The sequence below is a fragment of the Peromyscus maniculatus genome, chromosome 4 (assembly GCF_049852395.1).
Source record: "Peromyscus maniculatus bairdii isolate BWxNUB_F1_BW_parent chromosome 4, HU_Pman_BW_mat_3.1, whole genome shotgun sequence".
Classification (NCBI taxonomy): Eukaryota; Metazoa; Chordata; class Mammalia; order Rodentia; family Cricetidae; genus Peromyscus; species Peromyscus maniculatus.
Window position 1 is genome coordinate 63,754,434 of NC_134855.1, and position 20,407 is coordinate 63,774,840.

General features: G+C 35.6%; 2 protein-coding genes across 2 annotated transcripts; both read right to left on the minus strand.

Annotated features, from left to right (window-relative positions):
• Positions 1 to 2,363: 2,363 nt before the first annotated feature.
• On the minus strand, positions 2,364 to 3,305 carry LOC102903239 (olfactory receptor 8K3-like). Its single transcript, XM_006989712.2, is given in 1 exon segment — positions 2,364 to 3,305. A coding segment is annotated over 1 exon segment (942 nt).
• Positions 3,306 to 14,669: 11,364 nt separating this feature from the next.
• Positions 14,670 to 15,227, minus strand: LOC102923744 (olfactory receptor 5T7-like). The gene has a single exon (XM_042275563.2). The coding sequence runs from the start codon at positions 15,225 to 15,227 to the stop codon at positions 14,670 to 14,672; it is 558 nt and encodes a 185-aa protein (XP_042131497.2).
• Between the last annotated feature and the right edge of the window lie 5,180 nt (positions 15,228 to 20,407).

A 20,407-nucleotide genomic window follows, 5' to 3' on the forward strand; every position in this document is an offset into this window, starting at 1 on the left:
GAACATTTGCCTTGAGATGTGTGATTTTTCAACACTGTAGATATCCAAGTAACAGAAGAATTCTTATTTCTGCATGATTTAAGCAAAATCATTTTTTTTTCTCACCTGAAAAAACATATGGCTTAAAATGCTTTCAAAGCTTTATTTCTAAAATTAAAATCTGGTCACTTGAGATCCATTTTGTTCTCTGGTTTAAAAGTTAAAAGATTTCTTCTAACAGTCTCTCCAGCAGCAAAGCAAGGTAAGTATACAAGGGGCCAGCAGTTGTGCTGGGCCTCCTTGTTACAGGAATTGTTTTCCTGTTTCTCCCTCTAGTATTTGTCTGTTCCAGTTTAAATAAGTGAAGCATTCTAAGATGTTTAGTAGGCAGATCAAACAAAGTGTTTTTATTTTAAAGTGAGTGTTTTTCACTTCAGCTGATCTAAAGATGAAAACAAAATATCGTATGTAGAAATATTTTCGTAATATTTTTACAAGCTTTCCTGTGTTTTTTGTCTTATTTTCCTTGCTGCATTTACTGTAGGTTGCACACGAACTCTTACTCTCTTGTAATTGTGCCTCAGACTTCTCAAAAGTCGACTTTCTGAGTTGCCCAGATCTTCTAGATCCAACGTGTTAGCCTTGGTTTGTTCTTGTGCTTTCTGTATTTAAAACTTGGGCTGTACTAGGCAAATACAAGATTATAAATTTAGCTAATAGGAGTTTACAAACAGTTCAGATGATTATGATTTGATTTGGTTTAATTGAGCTGTACTCTAGTTCATTTCATCAGGAAATGATACTGTAGACAAATGTAAATAAAATCTGTGAGTCAAAAAAAAAAATTGATAATAGATAGAATAATTACATGATGATTTAGTAATATTTTGCACAAGACAATATATGTATTACTTTAGTAATATAATAAAGTATATGTATTAGTACTTGATTTGATATTCTGATGATTTATTGCATGATATTAATAATAAACACTATTCTCTTTATAGTGTAAATTGAAGAGCAAAGATGTTAAATAATGATGAAGCCTGGAAGACAGGACAGAGCTTAGATAGGTTGCCAAATATCAAATGTTTCAAAAACACAGAAAGCACGACCATCAATGCATCTAACACCGCAAGACCACTAGAAGAGATGCATGGAGCAACTGATAGTATTGCCTATGTTTTCTCATGTATTGTTACTAAATGATATACTCAGAAAAAGTCCTCTGTGCATTGGTATACAGAGAAAACATTAGGAAAGTAGACAAAATGTGTTCCCACTCTACACATTCAACACAGAATAGCTATATTCTGCTAGTGAGTGTAACAAATAGACCATCACAAAAATGAGGTGTTATTTTCCCTTTGATAGCAAAGGTAGTGATTACCCACTAGAAAAAAAAATAGGCACTAAGGACGTAAAAACAAGTCAATACATAAGAAAAAAAAGCATAATTTTGGAAGTTTCTATGGCAGAACTCAAGAAGTATATTATGAGCTTATTCACTAGTATGCACAAGTACACTGCATTAGACAAAGTTAGATACCAAATTGATGCTATGTCACCAAATGTCAGTTGTGTTATGTTAGTAGAATCTCTTGAGCTGTATATGAAAGCAATTATGCTTCCAAACACAAAACAAACAAACAAAAAAAGAATCAAACCAAAACTAAACAAAACAAAATCCTTAAGACTTCCAGATAGCATAGGGGCATTTGAGCCTATGTATATACTATAGTTTTCTAGTTATTGTGTGACCATGAGTCTGCTGACAACATACCAGAATGTGATTTTAAAACAATCTACACAGGAACATAAGAAGTATAAACAGAAGTATTATACTGACTGAAAAGAAGAAATATATAAATAAATACACATAGATGATAGAAATCCCTTGCTAAAGCAATGTTACAAAGAGCAAATCAATTTCTTATATGCACCCACAACTGTTTTTCACATGCACATAGCATACACACACAATGTTCTTCATGTTATAATGTATAGAGCTATTACACAAGATACATTTCTCTATTATTATGCTACAGTTCATCCCTCTTGTGAAGGGGAGCCAAGGACATGGCTTAGCAGTTTGAAGGCCTTGTTGTGGAGTTCTACCCTGAGGGTCCACATGGTAGAAGTAGAGAAATAAATCTTGCAAGTTGTCCTCTTTTTCTTCACTCATGCTGAAATATGTACATATATATAAATAATTTTTAAAAAGACAAATACATTTTACTGATGTATTTATAACATTATGATATGTGTTAGTACAAAGGAAAGCAAATTTTAAATATGTTCTTTTGTGCATGGTAAACATTCTGACAAAAGACAACAGATGTTTATCCAATTGTAGTTGGTAGAACTCCTCAAGTATGTAGTATTTAAGAAAATATGCTATATATCTTTCTCAATGTCCTCTGTAGAGCATATTTTACATCTTTGTTCCTCAAGCTGTAGATCAAGGGATTCAACATGGGGATGATCAGGGTGTAAAAGATCGAAGCCACTTTGTCAGTGTCAAAGGAGTGACTGGATTGGGGCTGCACATACATGAATATCAAAGTCCCATAGAAGACAGTGACCACCGTCAGATGGGACCCACAGGTGGAGAAGGCCTTGCGTCTGCCCTCAGCAGAGTTCATCCTGAGAATGGCTATGAGGATGAAAAGGTAGGACACAAGAACAACTAGGAGAGAGGAAATCAAATTAAAAGCTGCCAAGACCAGAATAATCATTTCAATTTCATGAGTGTTTGAGCAGATCAAAGATATCAAAGGGAGACTGTCACAGTAGAAATGACTGATGACATTGTAGCCACAAAAAGACAAAGTGAAAATCTTTATGGTAACTAGAAGCGAAACAAATGTGCAATAGCAGTAGGGGATTGCCACCAGTACGTTACATACCTTTTGTGACATGATGACAGTGTAGAGCAGAGGCTTACATATGGCCACATAGCGGTCATAGGACATTGCTGACAGAATAAAAAGTTCACTAATTATAAACACAAGAAAGAAAGCTAGTTGTGTAGCACAAAGATTATAGGAGATTATATTTAGATCTACAATAAAATTTATCAACATCTTGGGTCCCACAGCTGTAGAATAACCCAGATCTGTGATTGCCAGGTGTCTGATAAAAAAGTACATGGGTGTTTGTAGCCTGGAGTCCACTGTAGTGAGAATGATCATGCCCAAGTTTCCCACCATTGAACTCATGTAGATGACCAAGAACAGTCCAAACAATGGGGCCTGTAGTTCAGGGCGCTCACTGATACCCATCAAGATGAATTCAGTCACCACTGTGAAGTTTTGTTATTCCATCAACTTTTATTAGAAAATCTATCTGGACAAAGACACAATAACAAAATCATTACATTCCAGTAGTATCACCTTTCAAGTTATGCAAGGTAATGTTTTCAAAACAGTGCCAAACTTTCAAATTTTAAATATTTGAAATTAAGCATACCTTTGTAGATGAAAATATTTAGAAATAGTGAAAAATACAAATTTTTATGCAACTAATGTGACTTTACTCTCAGAAGCAAATCTTTCAATGTCTATACATGTTTTGATTATAATAGGTGAGAATCTAATTCTACTGTTTCCTAATGGATAGAGAATGGGTGAAGGAAAGATACACACACACACACACACACACACACACACACACACACACACGCATACAAAAGAATGCTGATAACAAGTCAACAGGTTGTGACAACCTTTTTAGGTGAGTGAGTGCCCTAATGTGGATCATGGGATCAGTTATTAAATCTATTCATATGCAAATGAAGAGATGACTGCTATTTTCCAGTTTAGCATCCTAAACATTATACTACAGTAACTCAAAATAAATTACTGTGTATTGAAGTTCCCTTTGTGTGCATGTGTGTGTGTATGTGTATGTCTGTGAACATATGTATGTGGATACATTGCAGGTGTGTGGGCAGATGAGTGCTTGGAAGGGAAAAGTTGGTGTCAATCTTTCTTAGTCACTTACACCTTATTTTTTGAGACTATGTCTCTCACTGAACCTGGCCTCCCTGATTGGATAAAGTGGCTGGCCTTGAGCCCCGTGGACCTACCTACCTTTGTCTCTTCAAAGCTGGGATTATAGGACACTGCACTCAGCTTTCATGGGCCCTGGGGATTGAACTCTTGTCCTCCTGCTTGCACGGCAGGCTCTTTATCAGCTGCACCATGTTCCCAGCACCTTAAAATTCATGATTCAAAGAATATACCGAGACTCTGAAATGCTACAGCTCAGTTGCTTATTCCTTTCGAAACCTTTGCCTATTTCCAGCCCTCTCATTTCTATCAAGCCAACACTTGGCCTCATTTAGCTCCATTCTGTGGCTAATTTTACCTATAAAATAGCTACACAAGAATATTCATAAGGCTCCAAAAGTTCTACAATTAATTTCTGGTGTATCAGTAATGTACATGAGAAATGATTTACTTTTTATTAAAAAAAAAAGCAGTCTACAGTTACAAAAACATGGGTAGAATAATATAAAAAACATGCTGGTATGTCTAGGACACAGGCTGTAGAGCAGATACTTCCAAGAAACTGAAAGCTCCAAAGTCTCAAGGACAGTCACATTCTTCTCTTATTAGAAGCAACCAGCAACCATCATGGCTTGTCATCCTGACACAGCTCCCCAGCTTCCTACATGGTACAGCATATATTCTTAATATCTGTAACGCTGTTTCAAGCAAACATCTTAATCTTTAGCATAATGGCATCAATCTCTAGGACTTTATTTCTTTCTCTACTTTATATTTATGACCATCATCCACAGTGACACCTACAAGTCGACTTACTTTATGTTCAACATCCATAACATTATATGAATGTTATAACTGCTCAGGAGTGCCTACTTCTTCAAATGGCTCCTAGGTAGAACTTACTATGTATCAGTCACTTTCTATAACATTTCCTAGAACACCATAGCCACTTCATGCAGAAAATAAGTCTCACACTAGACCAGTGGCTTGCAATCTTCTTAATGCTAAGGCCCTTTAATACAGTTCCTCATGATCCCTAACTATGAAATTATTTTTGTCATAGCTTCATAACTATAATTTTGCAACTGTTATAAATCATTATGTAAATATCTTATATGCAGACCCCTGTGAAGGGATCATTTGACCCCCTAAAGGAGTTTCAACCCATAGATGGAGAAGCAGTGCACTAGACCACTTAGGTACTTTCAGCCATTACATAGTTTTAAAAGACAAGACCAGGTAGAAAGAGGGCTTAAAGGTTATCTCAGAAGATATGTGACAGAAATCTGTTTCATTTTTTTCTTAAACAAATTCATTGGAAATTCATCAGTGTCCAGGTATGTATTGAACAGTGTCCAGGTGTGTATTAAAGACAAGTGTCTGACTTAGACAAAAGTGCCTGTGAACTCTTTTGGGTCATTCTCAGATTTTTACAGATGACAGGTTACCCCAAGATAAACTGTGGGCCTGCTTAGCTTCCTCTGGAGAAACACTTCATGCACATAATCAAGGAGTAGGGAGAGGGCGAGTGATGATGGGAATCTGATGCTGTGACACTGGGTAAAGGCTGAGTCTACAAAGATTCAAAAAATAGCTTCTGAGAGAAGCTCCAGCTTCTGCTCGTTCTGGGAGTCATGGGTACGGTTCCATTTTCACAAGGCCGGGGTCAAGCATACTCTGCTCTCCATTTGGCCAGCTTCAAGAATTGCAGCTTTAAGCCCAGCCCTGTTGTTCTGGAGAAAGCCCAGCTTGCAGTGTGGCAGAATCATCAGGAAGAAGAGAAGGTGGAGACTGATAGGACTAAGAAGACTCAGAAGGGCCCAGAGAGACTCAACCAGGTCTAGGCTCTTGCCAAAACTCTTATGCTCTAAGCAGAACAATCTCTAGGAGATGTATGAGTCTAGCCATCTGGGACTCCAAGCAAAAGAAAAGCCTTCATAGCACCAGGACATATGACTGCCACCATGTTTCTATTACTTAGTCTCTCTGGGGAAGACTAAGGATGTCTCCTATAAGTGAGGCATTCATAGCTAAAGAGTATCTCCCACATCTTCCACTCAAATAGAAAGAACTGAGCTCTGATGTTTACTGGCTACGAGCAGAGAAGGAGCCCTGCCAACTCTAAAGGGACTGTGATGGCTTATCTCCAGGAACCCTATTAAAGTATTGGCTACAGCATTAAGTACAATTTCTATATGTAGTAGTTTAGAATATAAATCACTTAATCACAGCATCCCATAGTGTATCTATTACGTTCATCCACAGTTTACAGAGTAGGCAGCTGAAGCATAAAGAAATTACATTCAAAGGATGAACCCAACCTCATACACAGGGCTTGGCTTTGGAGGCAGGGATAGAAGCTTGAACACTACAATTGATGGATGTATGCACAAAATATCCATATGATGCTGTGATTGTGTGTGTGTGATTGTGTGTGTGTGTGAGAGAGGGGGGGCGCTTAGAGAAGGTTCAGAAGGAGACAATGTGCCAAAGTGTCTGAGGAGGGGAGATTGACAGGTTAACTCCTTTTCTTACTAGCCCAGGGTAAGAGACGAGAATGAAGAATCAGAGGGAGAAGTGGAGAAGGTCTAGAGCAGGACAAGAAAAGCGGAGGAGGAAGTCCTAAGCATTAGAAGGTGCATGGAGCACTGGCTGACCACAGGATGTAATCATCCACCATGAACACCATGAGTGTTTCTCACTCTCTATCTGGGAGTGTGCAGGTGGCACCTTACTCTGGAGCCACTTTTGTGGTCAGATAGCTGAAGTACAGGTTAGCAAAGCCCAGGTGGCCCAAAGGCAATGCATCTTAAGGGATGATTTTGTGATAGGGGAGAATATGAGTAAGCCACTGCCTTAGGCATGTGGTGGGTTCTTGCTGGAATGCTTGTGGAAGTAACTACACAGTCATGATGGCTCAGGCATCCTACTTCCTAATGTGGTCCTTAAAATTCCTTACACTGACAGGTGTAGATCTGAACATTTTAGCACTCATAATAAAATCAAATCTCCAAGTTTCACCGCTAGCTTTGTGCCAGACCACATACTGTGGCCTTCCCCTTTCCTGTGCCCATTCTGCTCTCCACTGGGTCATGCATATCTTCCCTTAGAGCCTTCTTACCACCTTATCCTTTTATCTCAGCTGCCAATTCCCACAGGCATTCTCTGTGATCCTGCCATATGGAAACAAGTAGATGATGTCCACTCTCATTCTCCTCCAAATGTTTCTCCCAATTTTCCCACTCTGTGTCTACCACCTGCTGTGGCCTCTCTTCTCTCTCTGTCCCAAGGGGACTAAGTAGATCCTGGTGGCACATCCTGTTTTCCTTTCTCCTGTAGAACCCCCCAGCCCTTCCCACTTCTTTCCCATCTCCATCCCTAAGTGTCAGCTCCAATACCAAGAAACACATTCCAACAGGAATCCCCAGTGGCCACACCTGGCAGGATCTCAGAAGAATTCTCTACCAGACAACTCACAGCCACAGCACTCTTCTAAGAATCAGAGAGGGAATTGGAAATAACAGAAACCAAGGAATGGAACACATATCTAACAAAGACAAGAGAAGATATCACCATCCAGAACTGGGAGTAACAGAGGGAGGGGAAACCATAATCAGAATATATTGTGTGAGAAAAATATCTTTCAATAAAAGAGAAAAAAATGTGTATCAATAAAAATATGTAAGGCATTATGATGGACAGTGTCTTTATTATGTAAAGTGACAAATGAGGGTATGTACTTAGAGTCTATGCTGTACCTTAACTAGGTGTACACACTGACCTTTCTTTGTCCAAAGGATTGACAGAACCCTTACTCAATTCTAAAATGACAACATTTCCTTGTTGAGTTGTAGAGAAACAAGGAAGATGATGAAGTGATTCAGATACCTATGACCCTTAAGCATATTTCTCAACCATCAAGCATATAACGGTTCTTGGTTTCATATCTTTTCTAATTAATAGTAACCTGAAGAAACTTTCTTTGACAAATGTATGCATACATGTTTCTGCAGAGGGATGCTACATCCTTTTCAGGGCTACAACAAAGCAAATGTGAGAAACAGGTAAAGCCAGACCATTACATACATGCAGCTTAAGTCCACAGCAAACACCAACCCATGCTCTCATACTGGATGAGCAGAATTGGTGGGTTTCTTTAAAAAAAAAAAAAAAAAAAAAAAAAAAAAAAAAAAACCACCTTTCCTCAAATATTTGGATATTATATAATGCAAGTTACATTAATATAAAATTACTTAAACATATTAACTTTTCCTCTAAAGGCATTTTAACTATATATGAACTATCCTTCTCTGTAGATAACAGATGCATGTTATAGATATGAACCTTGAGGAATATGGAGGAATCAGAGGAAGCTGGCAGAAAATACAGATCATTATCAATAGAGACTGTTGAAATTCCCTTGGATGAATTGGTGCAACATTTCAAAGACAAAAAAAAACAAGCTGAAAATTATTTCTATTTTTATCTTTTCCCTTTTTTGAAAATAGATTTTTACTCACACATATGTCCAGATTGCCATTTCCCTTCTACTTCTTCCAGTTCCTCCCTACCTCACCTATCATCTAGATCTACTCCATTTCTGTCTCTCATTAGAAAACAAACAGGTTCCTAAGGGAAAATAATAAAATAAAATATAATATCATAAGATAAAAATAGAGATCATAACTGGACAAAACAAGCAAACAGAAAGAAAAGAAACACAAGATAAACCATAAGAAACAAAGATTCATTCGGTAGCATAATCAGGAACCCCATAAAAACACTAAACTTTTAAAATTATTTTGAAAAGATCACTAAAGAAGAAAAGTCAGTAGCTTAATATTTGGAGAAATATCAAATGGAAGACTGAAATTTACAGCTTTAAATTTTGCCACATATACACGTACGTACATGTGTGTGTGTGTGTGTGTGTGTGTGTGTACAAGCACAGTGGTTTCATATGTATATGTATATGTCATAAAAACATATGACATTTTTGTATCATCTCTTTCTATCATTTTTTCCTTTCATGATAAATAAAATAATTTACATTTATAAGCACACATATGTACGTCTATGCAAGCTTAAATATTTTCTAAGACAACACAAATTACATGTTAACGTGTTGCTCACTGTCTCATCCTATTACAATATGTTCAAATATAATCTGAAAGGGGAGGCATAAAAGAAAAGAAGAGAAGTCCAGTTGTTCCTCAGATATCATCGGGAAACAGAAACCACAAAACCTTCATCAGAAACAGTCACTTACATATGATGGCGAAGCCAGTGTGAACTCAGGATTGCTTTAGATTCTGGACATATAAACTGTCTGTCATTGTGACTTGTAATGAAACTTCTCTTGAGTCATCCATGTGTTCTTTAACAGGGCACTGTTGAGCACAATTTAAAGATTTTTTTTTTCACCTTTTGTGACTCCCCCTAAGGAGATGCCACACAATTTGCAGATTATCCCTAAAGCATTTGAAATCCTAATGAAATGCCAGGAAGTTAGCCACTAATTGTCAGAAACAAGGTATCTTCATCTGTGACTTTGTGCATTTAGTAATTGTGTATGCCAGCAATCCAAACTCTTTTGTCCAAAAGAAAATTATATTGATGTCATAGATGTTAATATGTTATATTCATTGTAGAACATTTGTGAAAGTCTGAAATATGGAAAGTGTATTATCTATCGATATATGACTGGATAAATTAAATGTAAACACAAACAAAGAAATATCACTTATCTTTTAAAAAGTGCAATATGTGATAACAAGGATGAACCTGGACACTAGGTTGCAGAGCAAAATAAACCAGTGCAAAAGGTCAGGTACTGGGTGACCCTATGCAATAGAGAATTAAAAAAAATAAATAAATAAAAATAAAAATAAAAAAGACCCAAACTTGCATCATCTGAAGTTGAAGTTTATAACATGACAATGAAATTTTGATTTAAAATAAATTATATAGTGAAAGGCCGGGCGGTAGTGGCACACACCTTTAATCCCAGCACTCAGGAGGCAGAGGCAGGTGGATCTCTGTGAGTTTGAGGCTAGCCTGGTCTCCAAAGCGAGTTCCAGGAAAGGCACAAATCTACACAGAGAAACCCTGTCTCGAAAAACCAACAAATAAATAAATACATAAATTAATTAATTAATTATATAGTGAAGCAAATCTCTGTTTTATAATAAAAGTAACATGAAACAAATTAAAAATATTTAATAAGTTATCATAATTTTGTATTTAAACAAATTTATATGCAATGAGAATTTATATTTATGTTACCCAAGTTTTTCAAAAATACATTAAACTTAAATTATGAATATTAAAAGTTCTGATAAATTTTTGAAATATAAAAATGTGTGCATGTGTGTGTATTTTTGTATGTGTTCATATGTTTATTTATATATGTGTGAGACTACAGGTTTGCACATGTCATGGCACACATATGGAGCTCTTCATATTTCTACTTTATTGAAACATTCTTCATATTTGTTCCCCATTGTGCTTGCCAAACTAGTTTGTCCCTAAGTTCCTGTGTCTTCTCCTCTCTCTTTTGCCCATATCACTGTCAGAGGAATGAAATAATATGTTGTCTAACAATCTACCCCGAGTCATCTTCTCAAGTCAATTTTAACAACACATTTGTATTGTCTCCTAGAGTAGAATATACTTATTTTCCACAAAGAATAAGAATAATTTGCTATTTGTATTAGCCAGTCCATGTTTTTTAAATTTAATTTAGTTTTTGTTCTGTATAGGTATGTGGATATGTGGATGTGAGTACAGGAACCTTCAGAGGCCAAAGGCATCAAGTCCTCTTAGAGCTAAGGTTTTATAGGTCATGTTCATCTGCCTTACAGAGATTCTGGGAACCAAACACAAATCCTCTGCAGAAAAGCAAGAGCTCTTAACCCCTAGTCCATCTCTCAGTCCTTTTGGTCTTTATTTTTAAATGACTATTTAAATCACGATAATAGCCATAAACATTAAAATTATATTTTAAAATATAGAACTGTTCATAAACACTTTATTCTTTGTCTGAATTCTGAATGTCATTCTAATTATTTCTTCTGCACGTGTAAGAACTGTCTACTGTTGTCCTTCACTAATTACATACTAAGCAAAAAATACTCTAATTAGCAGAAATTTAGATAATGTTTGTAATGTACTCCCTAATGCCCTTCTCTATACATGTCTTTTTCTTCTCTGGGTACCATTTCCTGACTTTCATTTGTTTGTTTGCTTTGTTTTTGTTTGTTTTGACTCTGTTATAATTCATTTATCTAGACAGAATTTTCTAGCTCTGCTAAATACATATATTTATTGAAATTTTCTTACTGTTTTTCAAAATATTTGTTGTGGCTCTGTTCCTACTAGAAAAGCTGAACTATTTTCTTTTTGCCATTTTATCCTTATCAGTAAATAGTCATCAACTTTTAATTCTTTCTTTCTTTTTTATTTTCTTTCTGTCTGTCTTTATATTTTTGGACAGAGTTGAGATTTATTGAAAGACATCAACAGCTATTTTAAGCATAGGTATTAAGAGCAAGCAAGAACGTGAAGCATAACTAAGAACTTTCCTACAGGCTCCTCAAAAGAGAGTCATTCAGTCTTAAAACTGTATCAATTCATGTCTAAATAAGAATGCTTATATGATGTTATATTTTTGGTTGGTAAATCATACTGAAAGTTCATATTATGTAATTGTGATTCCATGTTCCATAGATTAGCAACTTCTCATTTATTGATTCAATGTGAACATACCAATAAGTATTCTCTCAAATCATTGATTGTCATTCATCATATTTCTAATTCATTTTCATGATGCAGGTTCTTGAATTATATATGTATAAACTTCATTAGTCTTTATAATTTTGAATTGTCAGTGGATATCTTACATTTTAAAAGTTTTTCTTTATTTGCATGAACTTCAGACGTTCATGAAATGAAATATGATCACACTCACATCTCATTTCCTTTCCCCAACTACTGTCATATCACCCCAACATGCTCTCTCCCAATGCTGTGACTTTATTCTCTTTTTCTTTAACCTACTAAATCCAATTACTGTTGTCCATATATGAATGGATGTAGGGTCACCAACTAGAGCATGGAAACCTTGCAGAGATCACTTCAAAAAAAAAAAAAGAATGATTCTCTTTATTATCTATTAACTGCTAAAAATTCTCATGAAAGCATGGCTCAAGATCATTCACACCATCTTGCCAGCACTTTGTCTGGCTTGATCTTGCGTAGGTAATTATAACTACTGTGACTTCAAGAGTCTCATTTCAGAAGACAGCATTTGTCAGCATTCTACTTCATCCTTCTGTTCTTATGTTCCCTATTGCCTCTTTTTCCTCAATGTTTCCTTAGTCTGGGTGGTTGGGGCTTAATATATATGTTCCATTATTGTTGATTTCTCAGTATCATAGTCTCAACATTTTGGCCAGTTAAGTATCTCTGCATTTACTGCTGTTTACCACAAAAATATCTTCTCTGACTAAGGTTTACAGCATCCAAAGTGTACAGGTAAAAATATAAAATTTTATAAGACAAATTGGAAGCATAATGACTTAGTGAGTGTATGACAACAGGTTCTACCCTAAGGTCTATGAATCCATCAACCATGGGTTTTGGACAGGATCAGGCATAAAATTTCTTCCATGGACCAGGAGTCATATCCAATCAGAAAAGAGTTTTTTTGTTCTGATAGTCATTTTTCTATTGCACCACTGGGCAGATCTTGCCTGGCAGGTCATTGTTGCTACATGTAGTGTTCAGCTCTGTTTGACCACTGATTTCATTTTCTTCTTATCACCCTATACAATATCTTCTGATAGTGTAGAATTAGCCATCTTGAAGTCAGTTTCTCAGTCCATTTGAGATTGATTTATGTATAGCATAGAGCTTATACATTTGATACTTTTGGCAATAGGATTACCATGTAATCACAGTGGGCAACCAAGGGCAATGACAATAACCTTTGTTGTTTTAGAGTACTGATAACCTCCCTGATCAATTATTCATAAGGAGTGTTCTATGACTTGTACTGTGATTTCCATTTCCTATATCTTCTGGGCGTGATAATTCCTGGCTAAATAATGTTCAAACTTCAAACTTAGACAATCTTTTCTTCTGCTGATAATTCTAGAGACAACCTCAGAGCAAACTCTTTGATCTTCTCACTCATATAATCATCCCATGACTTCTTCACCAATGTTTCCTGAGTCTGAGGTGAGTGAGTTGTATTGGAGATATGTGCATTGGAACTGGGCTCCACAACTCTACATTTTGATTAATTGTGGTTTTCTGTAATGGTCCCTTCTGTTTCAAAGAGAAATTTCCTTTATGAGGTGTTAACACTACATTCATCTGTTGGTATAAGGACAAATGTTTATAGATTGTTACTAGTGATTATTCAGGATTAATAAATAAGCAACATGGCTGCCCAAATGTTAACTGAACAAGGATGAAACCAGTGAATCTGCCAAACTGAACAGAGAAAAGCTCAGGAGGCATTAACCATTCACTAAGAACTATAGGCAACTGAGGAAACCTGGGGTTAGGAGAAATAATCTTTCTCAGAAAAGAGCATACTAATTTGTTATCCAGTGCCAAATTGTCATCCCTGAACACATACATATAAGGAACATTATATGGACTGAACAACATATATTTGAGAATATATATGTATGCAATATGTATATATATAGACATATATTCTAATAATGACATTTAATGGAAAAAGAGGCCATGGCTTTGAAAGAAGGAGGCATATATTGAAGTTTTGGAAGGAAGATAACAGTAGGGAGATAAAATGTAATCAAATTATAATCTCAATGTAAAAATTTTAAATAATATAAACACATATACATAAGTATAAAACCATATACACAGTCAATTATAACTTTCATTCTTTAGATATACACAAATAGTAGATATCTATGAACATGGTTTACTTTTGTCACTATAGGGAATGAAATAATGCTCATTAGTCAACCCAGTGAAAACACACATAGATTTGTCTTTATTATATCTAATCATAAACAGCCAGATATGGTAAGGTTGATGCATACAACTATGCACATGACAGATTGCATAAGACAGAAGCAGGTAATTATAACTTGCTGGAAAATGGCCTGGGATACTGGAGCACTGAGCTTACTTAGGATTACACATATGATGAGATTCAGTTAGTTGGAACATTAAACTTATTTATAATTTCAGTCAAAGAAACCAATTATATTAAAGATTACAGAAAATCATTTCCAGGATTTTGAAGTAAAGAATGCCTGAAAAATCCGCATGCAATTTTGTGTTGTTTCCTATCAGCATATATATGTGTAGAATTTGTATATAAACATATTAGTATGGACATTATAGAAATCTAATGGCTGAAATGGACTCTACTTCAATTAAAGAAGCAGAAATGATAATTACCTATTATATTTAATGAAAATGTTCTACAATATTGTTATATTGATACACTTAAGCAAATATTTTCATTATTACCCCATTATTGACAAACTTTTCCGCTACTAGGTTTGAAGTGGAAACAAATTATAAATAAGTCATTTTTTTCAAACAGTTTTTCAATGCCTCCTTTACAACTTTGTTCCTCAAATTGTAAATGAGAGGATTCAGCATGGGAATAAAAATGCTATAAAATATCTACACTACCATGTCATGCTCAAAGACATAGTTGGAATTTGGTCTCATAAACATGAACACATGAGTGCTGAGACGAATGGACACTGCAGTTAGATGAGAACCATACATAGAAAAGACTTTTCTTTTATCTTCAGCAGAGCATGTCCTCAGAATAGTGAACAGAATGAAGCTATAGGAAATCAGGACAATCAGGATGGTGACTATCTCAATAAACAAAGCACAGAAGAAGAGGAGAAGGTGATTGAATTGAATGTCAGAACAATAAATTTTCAGTAGAGGAGGGATGTCACGGAAAATATGATTAATTTCACTGGACACACTGAAAGTGGCCCCAGTGTGAATAAGAGCATGCAGAACTCCATAAGCATAACAAGTGATGATAAGTGGCACATAAACTTTTGATGGCATGCTTAGTACATACAACAGTGGGATGTAGATGGACACATAGCAGTCATACACAATGGTGACCAACAAGAAGCATTCTGTGGTTCCAAAAGTAACAGCCAGAAACATCTGTGCAGCACAGAAAATGAATGGAATTACCTTCTTCTCTGACATTTATGACAATTATGGAATGGTAACACAGGAATAGCATGTGTCTCCTGAAGACAATGCCCTGAGAAAATAATACATGGGCTTGTATATCAGGGAATCCCCAATGACCAGAGCAATCAGTCCTAATTCCCCATGAGAGTGAAAATGTAAATTGTTAGAAACAGGAAGAAGAAGATAACCTGCACTTGAGCATTGCACATGAAGTCTTTCAATACCAGTTCAGTGATTTTGGTGATATTCTGCAAAATTAATTCTAGCAGTAGTTGACTGTATCTCTAAACTATAGCTCTACAATAATGTAAATAAAGGAAGAGGAATGTGGTGAGTCTAAAGGACATGATCTATATCCACACTTGTGTTTATATTGTTTGACAGTGACTAGATTTCTCTGGGGTGATTACAAGAAGGTGATATGATTACACTGTGAATGTTTATAGCACTCAAACAAGCAAAATATATAAATGTCTAAGCAGTGTGAATTCATGCCGTTTCTCAAAACATCAGGATGCCTTTAGATACACATAATAAATATGTTAGCTTTTCCAAATTAATCACAAAAATACAAGTATTAGTGACTTCTGACATCAGGAAAAATATCAGTATCAGTACAGTAAAAATAATATCAATGTCATATAACAATTTCATGGAATCTATTCATCTATGAAACAAGAACAAAAATATTTTCTTTATGAACTCGTAACAAATATCAGTCAAATTATGTTAAAAAAGAATCTTTAATATAACTCAAATTATAGAATTGATGAACCAACTGATTCTAATGAACCTATATATACTAAATTCAGTGAAATATATTTAAATTATGATTGTTGCTGAAATATTTTTATATCCCTGAATTATTCTTTAAAGTCTTTTTAAAGCTATATTTATCTTACATGAATAAATGTCTTTGTGTGTGTGTGTGTACCATATACCTTTTTGGTGCATGCAGAGGCCACAATGGGGCATCAGATACCCTAAAACTGCATTAGAGATGGTTATGAGCCCTTTAGTAGGTGCCCTTAATATACAAACCCACATGCATACCCACACCTCCATACTCACACATGCATGCATGTGCTTAGGTGTGCATGTATACACAAAATACACACACATACACACAAGCTCAGCTCTCTTTTAAATATTGCAGCTGTCTTTAAATACTACAGTGTGATGTTGGTGGGTTATGAATCATAAGAGTTAAGATTTTCATGAGAACTATATTTCAGTTGCTAATTTAAGAGCTATACTGAGTGTAGTTGGGAAGATATTAGTAAACTTTCAAAAGATTTAAAATTATCTATAGAAAATCATGAATCTTGAAAACTGAATAACAGGGTTTAGTCCTAAAATTAGCACAAATATATTTTAATAAACCCAATTTGAACAGAAGAAATAAAATTCCAAGTACATTGGCATTCATTGACATAAAATAAGCTTGCAAGTATAAGAAGAATTCTAGAAGCCATTATAGAACAATTACTTTAGGCATGAAATTTTATACAATTTTTAGTAATTTATATTATAGCAACTTCCATAGTTGATAATTGTCAAAGATAAAATATTGATAGCTGTCAATTTGCCCCAGAGTTCATTGAATTTCTCATTTGCCTATTCCTCAGAAAATAAATAAAAGCATGAGTCTCAGATGTATCTGAGTATTTATAGCCCATTGAAATATACAAACATAATGAAATAGGAATTAAGATGAAATAATTGCTATGTTCACTCAGGTATAGTTTATTTTGTTCTGTAGTTATTACATCAAAATCTAAGAACATGGATTGGTGACTATGACAGATACTTCCTTACTCTCTATTGATAGATGCATGATCATACTTCTTTTGAACTAACTATAAATATTAGTAGAATAAAGACACAAATACACACAGGAACCATTTTGCTTATTTATAAGAATTGAGTACTCAGAGGCTGAATATATTACTTGATTAGAATCATTGCCTGTATACTGTCATTGCCTTTCATACATAGAATCAAGCCCTGTGTTTGAGATCCAATATTTCAAAACAAATCAATACATATTCTCTATTTTTACTGCTTCCCAAGATCTCTTAGTATAACATATAGGCAGTATTCTGAAAATACCTGATTTTAATGTACTCATAGAGCTAGCAAGAATTCAAGTGGGCAGTAACCAAAATAGCTAGTTGAATAAATAGTTTTATTTGAAATTTTAAGAACTTTGAAAACTATCCATTTAAAAATTTTCAATTAACAATCTGGACAGATACAAGCAGCTCTGATTGGATCAAGAGGTGAGTCTTGTTTTCTTCGCCTATCACCCCAGCCTCTAGGCTTTATGCCCAGGGAGTAACAAACACGCCCATACCCCCACCCATTGCAGCCCTAGTTGCAGGCCAGCAGGCAGGACTCCTGCAGGCAGGCTGGACTATCACCATCCCCCACTGGACCCTGTAATCTACACACCCCTCCTCACCCTCCAAAATCCACTTATCCTCCAAGACTGCAGCTGCTCCCTGAGAGCAGCTCCAATCCGACAAAATTTTCCAATTGGACCAAGAGCTCAGATTGAACCAAGAGCTCTGATTGGACCAAGAGTTTTGATCAGACCAAGAGCAGCTCCCTCAGACATAGACAGTACTTGCACTGAGTGGAGGAAGAGATGGATAAATGCCAGTACAAATATATAGTTAACATAAAGTTCAATATAGAACCACCAGAACCTAGTGGTTCAACATCAGCAAGACCTGAACATCCTAATGCAGAAGAAGCAGAAGTAATTGACCTTAAAAATGACTTTAAAAAGATGATAGAGTTCTTTTTTTTTTTTTTTTTTTTTTTTTGGTTTTTCGAGACAGGGTTTCTCTGTGTAGCTTTGAGCCTTTCCTGTAACTCACTTGGTAGCCCAGGCTGGCCTCGAACTCACAAAGATCTGCCTGCCTCTGCCTCCCGAGTGCTGGGATTAAAGGCGTGCACCACCACCACCCAGCTGATAGAGTTCTTTAATAGAGGAAATTAAAAGTTCCCTTAAAGAAACAGAGGAAAAGACAAACAAAACATTGGAAGAAATCAATAAAGTCTTTAAAGAAAGGCAAGATAACCAAGAAAAAGCAATTAAACAGGAGAAGGAAACACTTCAAGATTTGAAAACTGAAATAGAGACAATAAAGAAGACACAAATTGAGGGAATAATGGAAATGGAAACTCTGAGAAAATGAACAGGAAGTAGAGATGCAAGCATAACCAACAGAATGCAAGAGATAGAAGAGAGAATCACTGGAGTTGAAGATATGATAGTGGAAATAGATTTGTCAGTCAAAGAAAACATTAAAGCCAACAAAGTCATAACAAAAAGCATCCAGGAAATCTGGTACACCATGAAAAGACCAACCAAAGAATAATAGGGATAGAAGGAGAAGAATACCAGATCAAAGGCATAGAAAATATACTCAACAAATTCATAGAAGAAAACTTTCCCAACCTAAAGAAGGAAATGTTGATGAAGATACAAGAACTTACATAACACCTAATAGACTGGATGCAAAAAAAATAAGTCCTCTCATTACATAATAATCAAGCCACTAAATATACAGAATAAAGAAAAAATATTAAGTGCTGCAAAGGAAAAAAGGCAAGTAATATGTAAAGGCAGATCCATCCGAATAACACCTGAATTCTCAGTGGAGACTCTGAAAGCCAGAAGGTCCTGGACAGATGTTATGTAGACAATAAGAGACCATGGATGCCATCCCAGACTATTATACCCAGCAAAACTCTCAATTGCCATAGATAGTAAACAAAATATTCCATAATAAAACCAGATCTAAAAATTACCTATCCACAAATCGAGCCCTACAGAAAGCACTAGAAGGAAAAAGTCCAACCTAAGTAAGTTAGATACACCCATGAAAACACAGGTAATAGATAATCCCACACCAACAAATACCAAAGAAGGGAAACACACAAAACTATCATCAAAAAATAACAGGAATTAACAATCACTGATCATTAATATCCCTTAATATCAATGGACACAATTTGCCTATAAAAAGACACAGGCTCATGGAATGGATATAAAAACAGGATCCATCCTTCTGCTGCATACAACAAACACACCTCAACTTCAAAGACAGACACTACTTCAGAGTGAAAGTCTGGGAAAAGACTTTCCAATCAAATGAACCTAAGAATCAAGCTGGTAGAGCTATCCTAATATCTAATAAAATAGACTTCAAACAAAAATCAATTGAAAGAGATCAGGAAGGACATTACATATTTATAACAGGAAAAATCCACCAAGATGAAGTCTCTGTCCTGAAAATTTATGCCTCAAATACAAGGGCACCAAAATTTGTAAAAGAAACATTACTAAAGCTTAAATTGCACATCAAACCCCACACACTAGTAGTGGGAGACTTCAATACCTCACTTTCACCAATGGACAGGTCTTCCAGACAGAAACTTAAAGGAGAAATAAAGGAACTAACAGATATTATGACTCAAATGGACTTAATAGATATCTACAAAACATTTCACCCTAACACAAAAGAATATACTTCTTCTCAGCACCCCATGGAACAACCTCCTGTCTTTTATTGGATCACCATGGTTTAAAGTTAGATTTCAAGCCGGGCGGTGGTGGTGCACGCCTTTAATCCCAGCACTCGGGAGGCAGAGCCAGGCGGATCTCTATGAGTTCGAGGCCAGCCTGGGCTACCAAGTGAGTCCCAGGAAAGGCGCAAAGCTACACAGAGAAACCCTGTCTCGAAAAACAAAACAAAACAAAACAAAAAAAAAGTTAGATTTCAACAACAAAAAATTACAGAAAGCTTACAATCTCATGGAAACTGAATAATGCTCAACTGAATCACCAATGGGTTAAGGAAGAAATAAAGAAATTAAAGATTTCCTAGAATTCAATGAAAATTAATGAACAACATACCCAAAACTTATGGAATACTATGAAAGCAGTGCTAAGAGGAAAATTCATAGCACCAAATGCCCATATAACAAAGATGGAGAAATCTCACACCAATGACTTAACAGCACACCTGAAAGCTCTATAACTAAAAGAAGCAAAATCACCCAGGAAGAATAGATGCCAGGAAATAATGAAATTGAGAACTGAAATCAATAAAACAGAAACAAGGAGAACAAAACAAAGAATCAATGAAACGAAGAGGTGGTTCTGAGGAAATCAACAA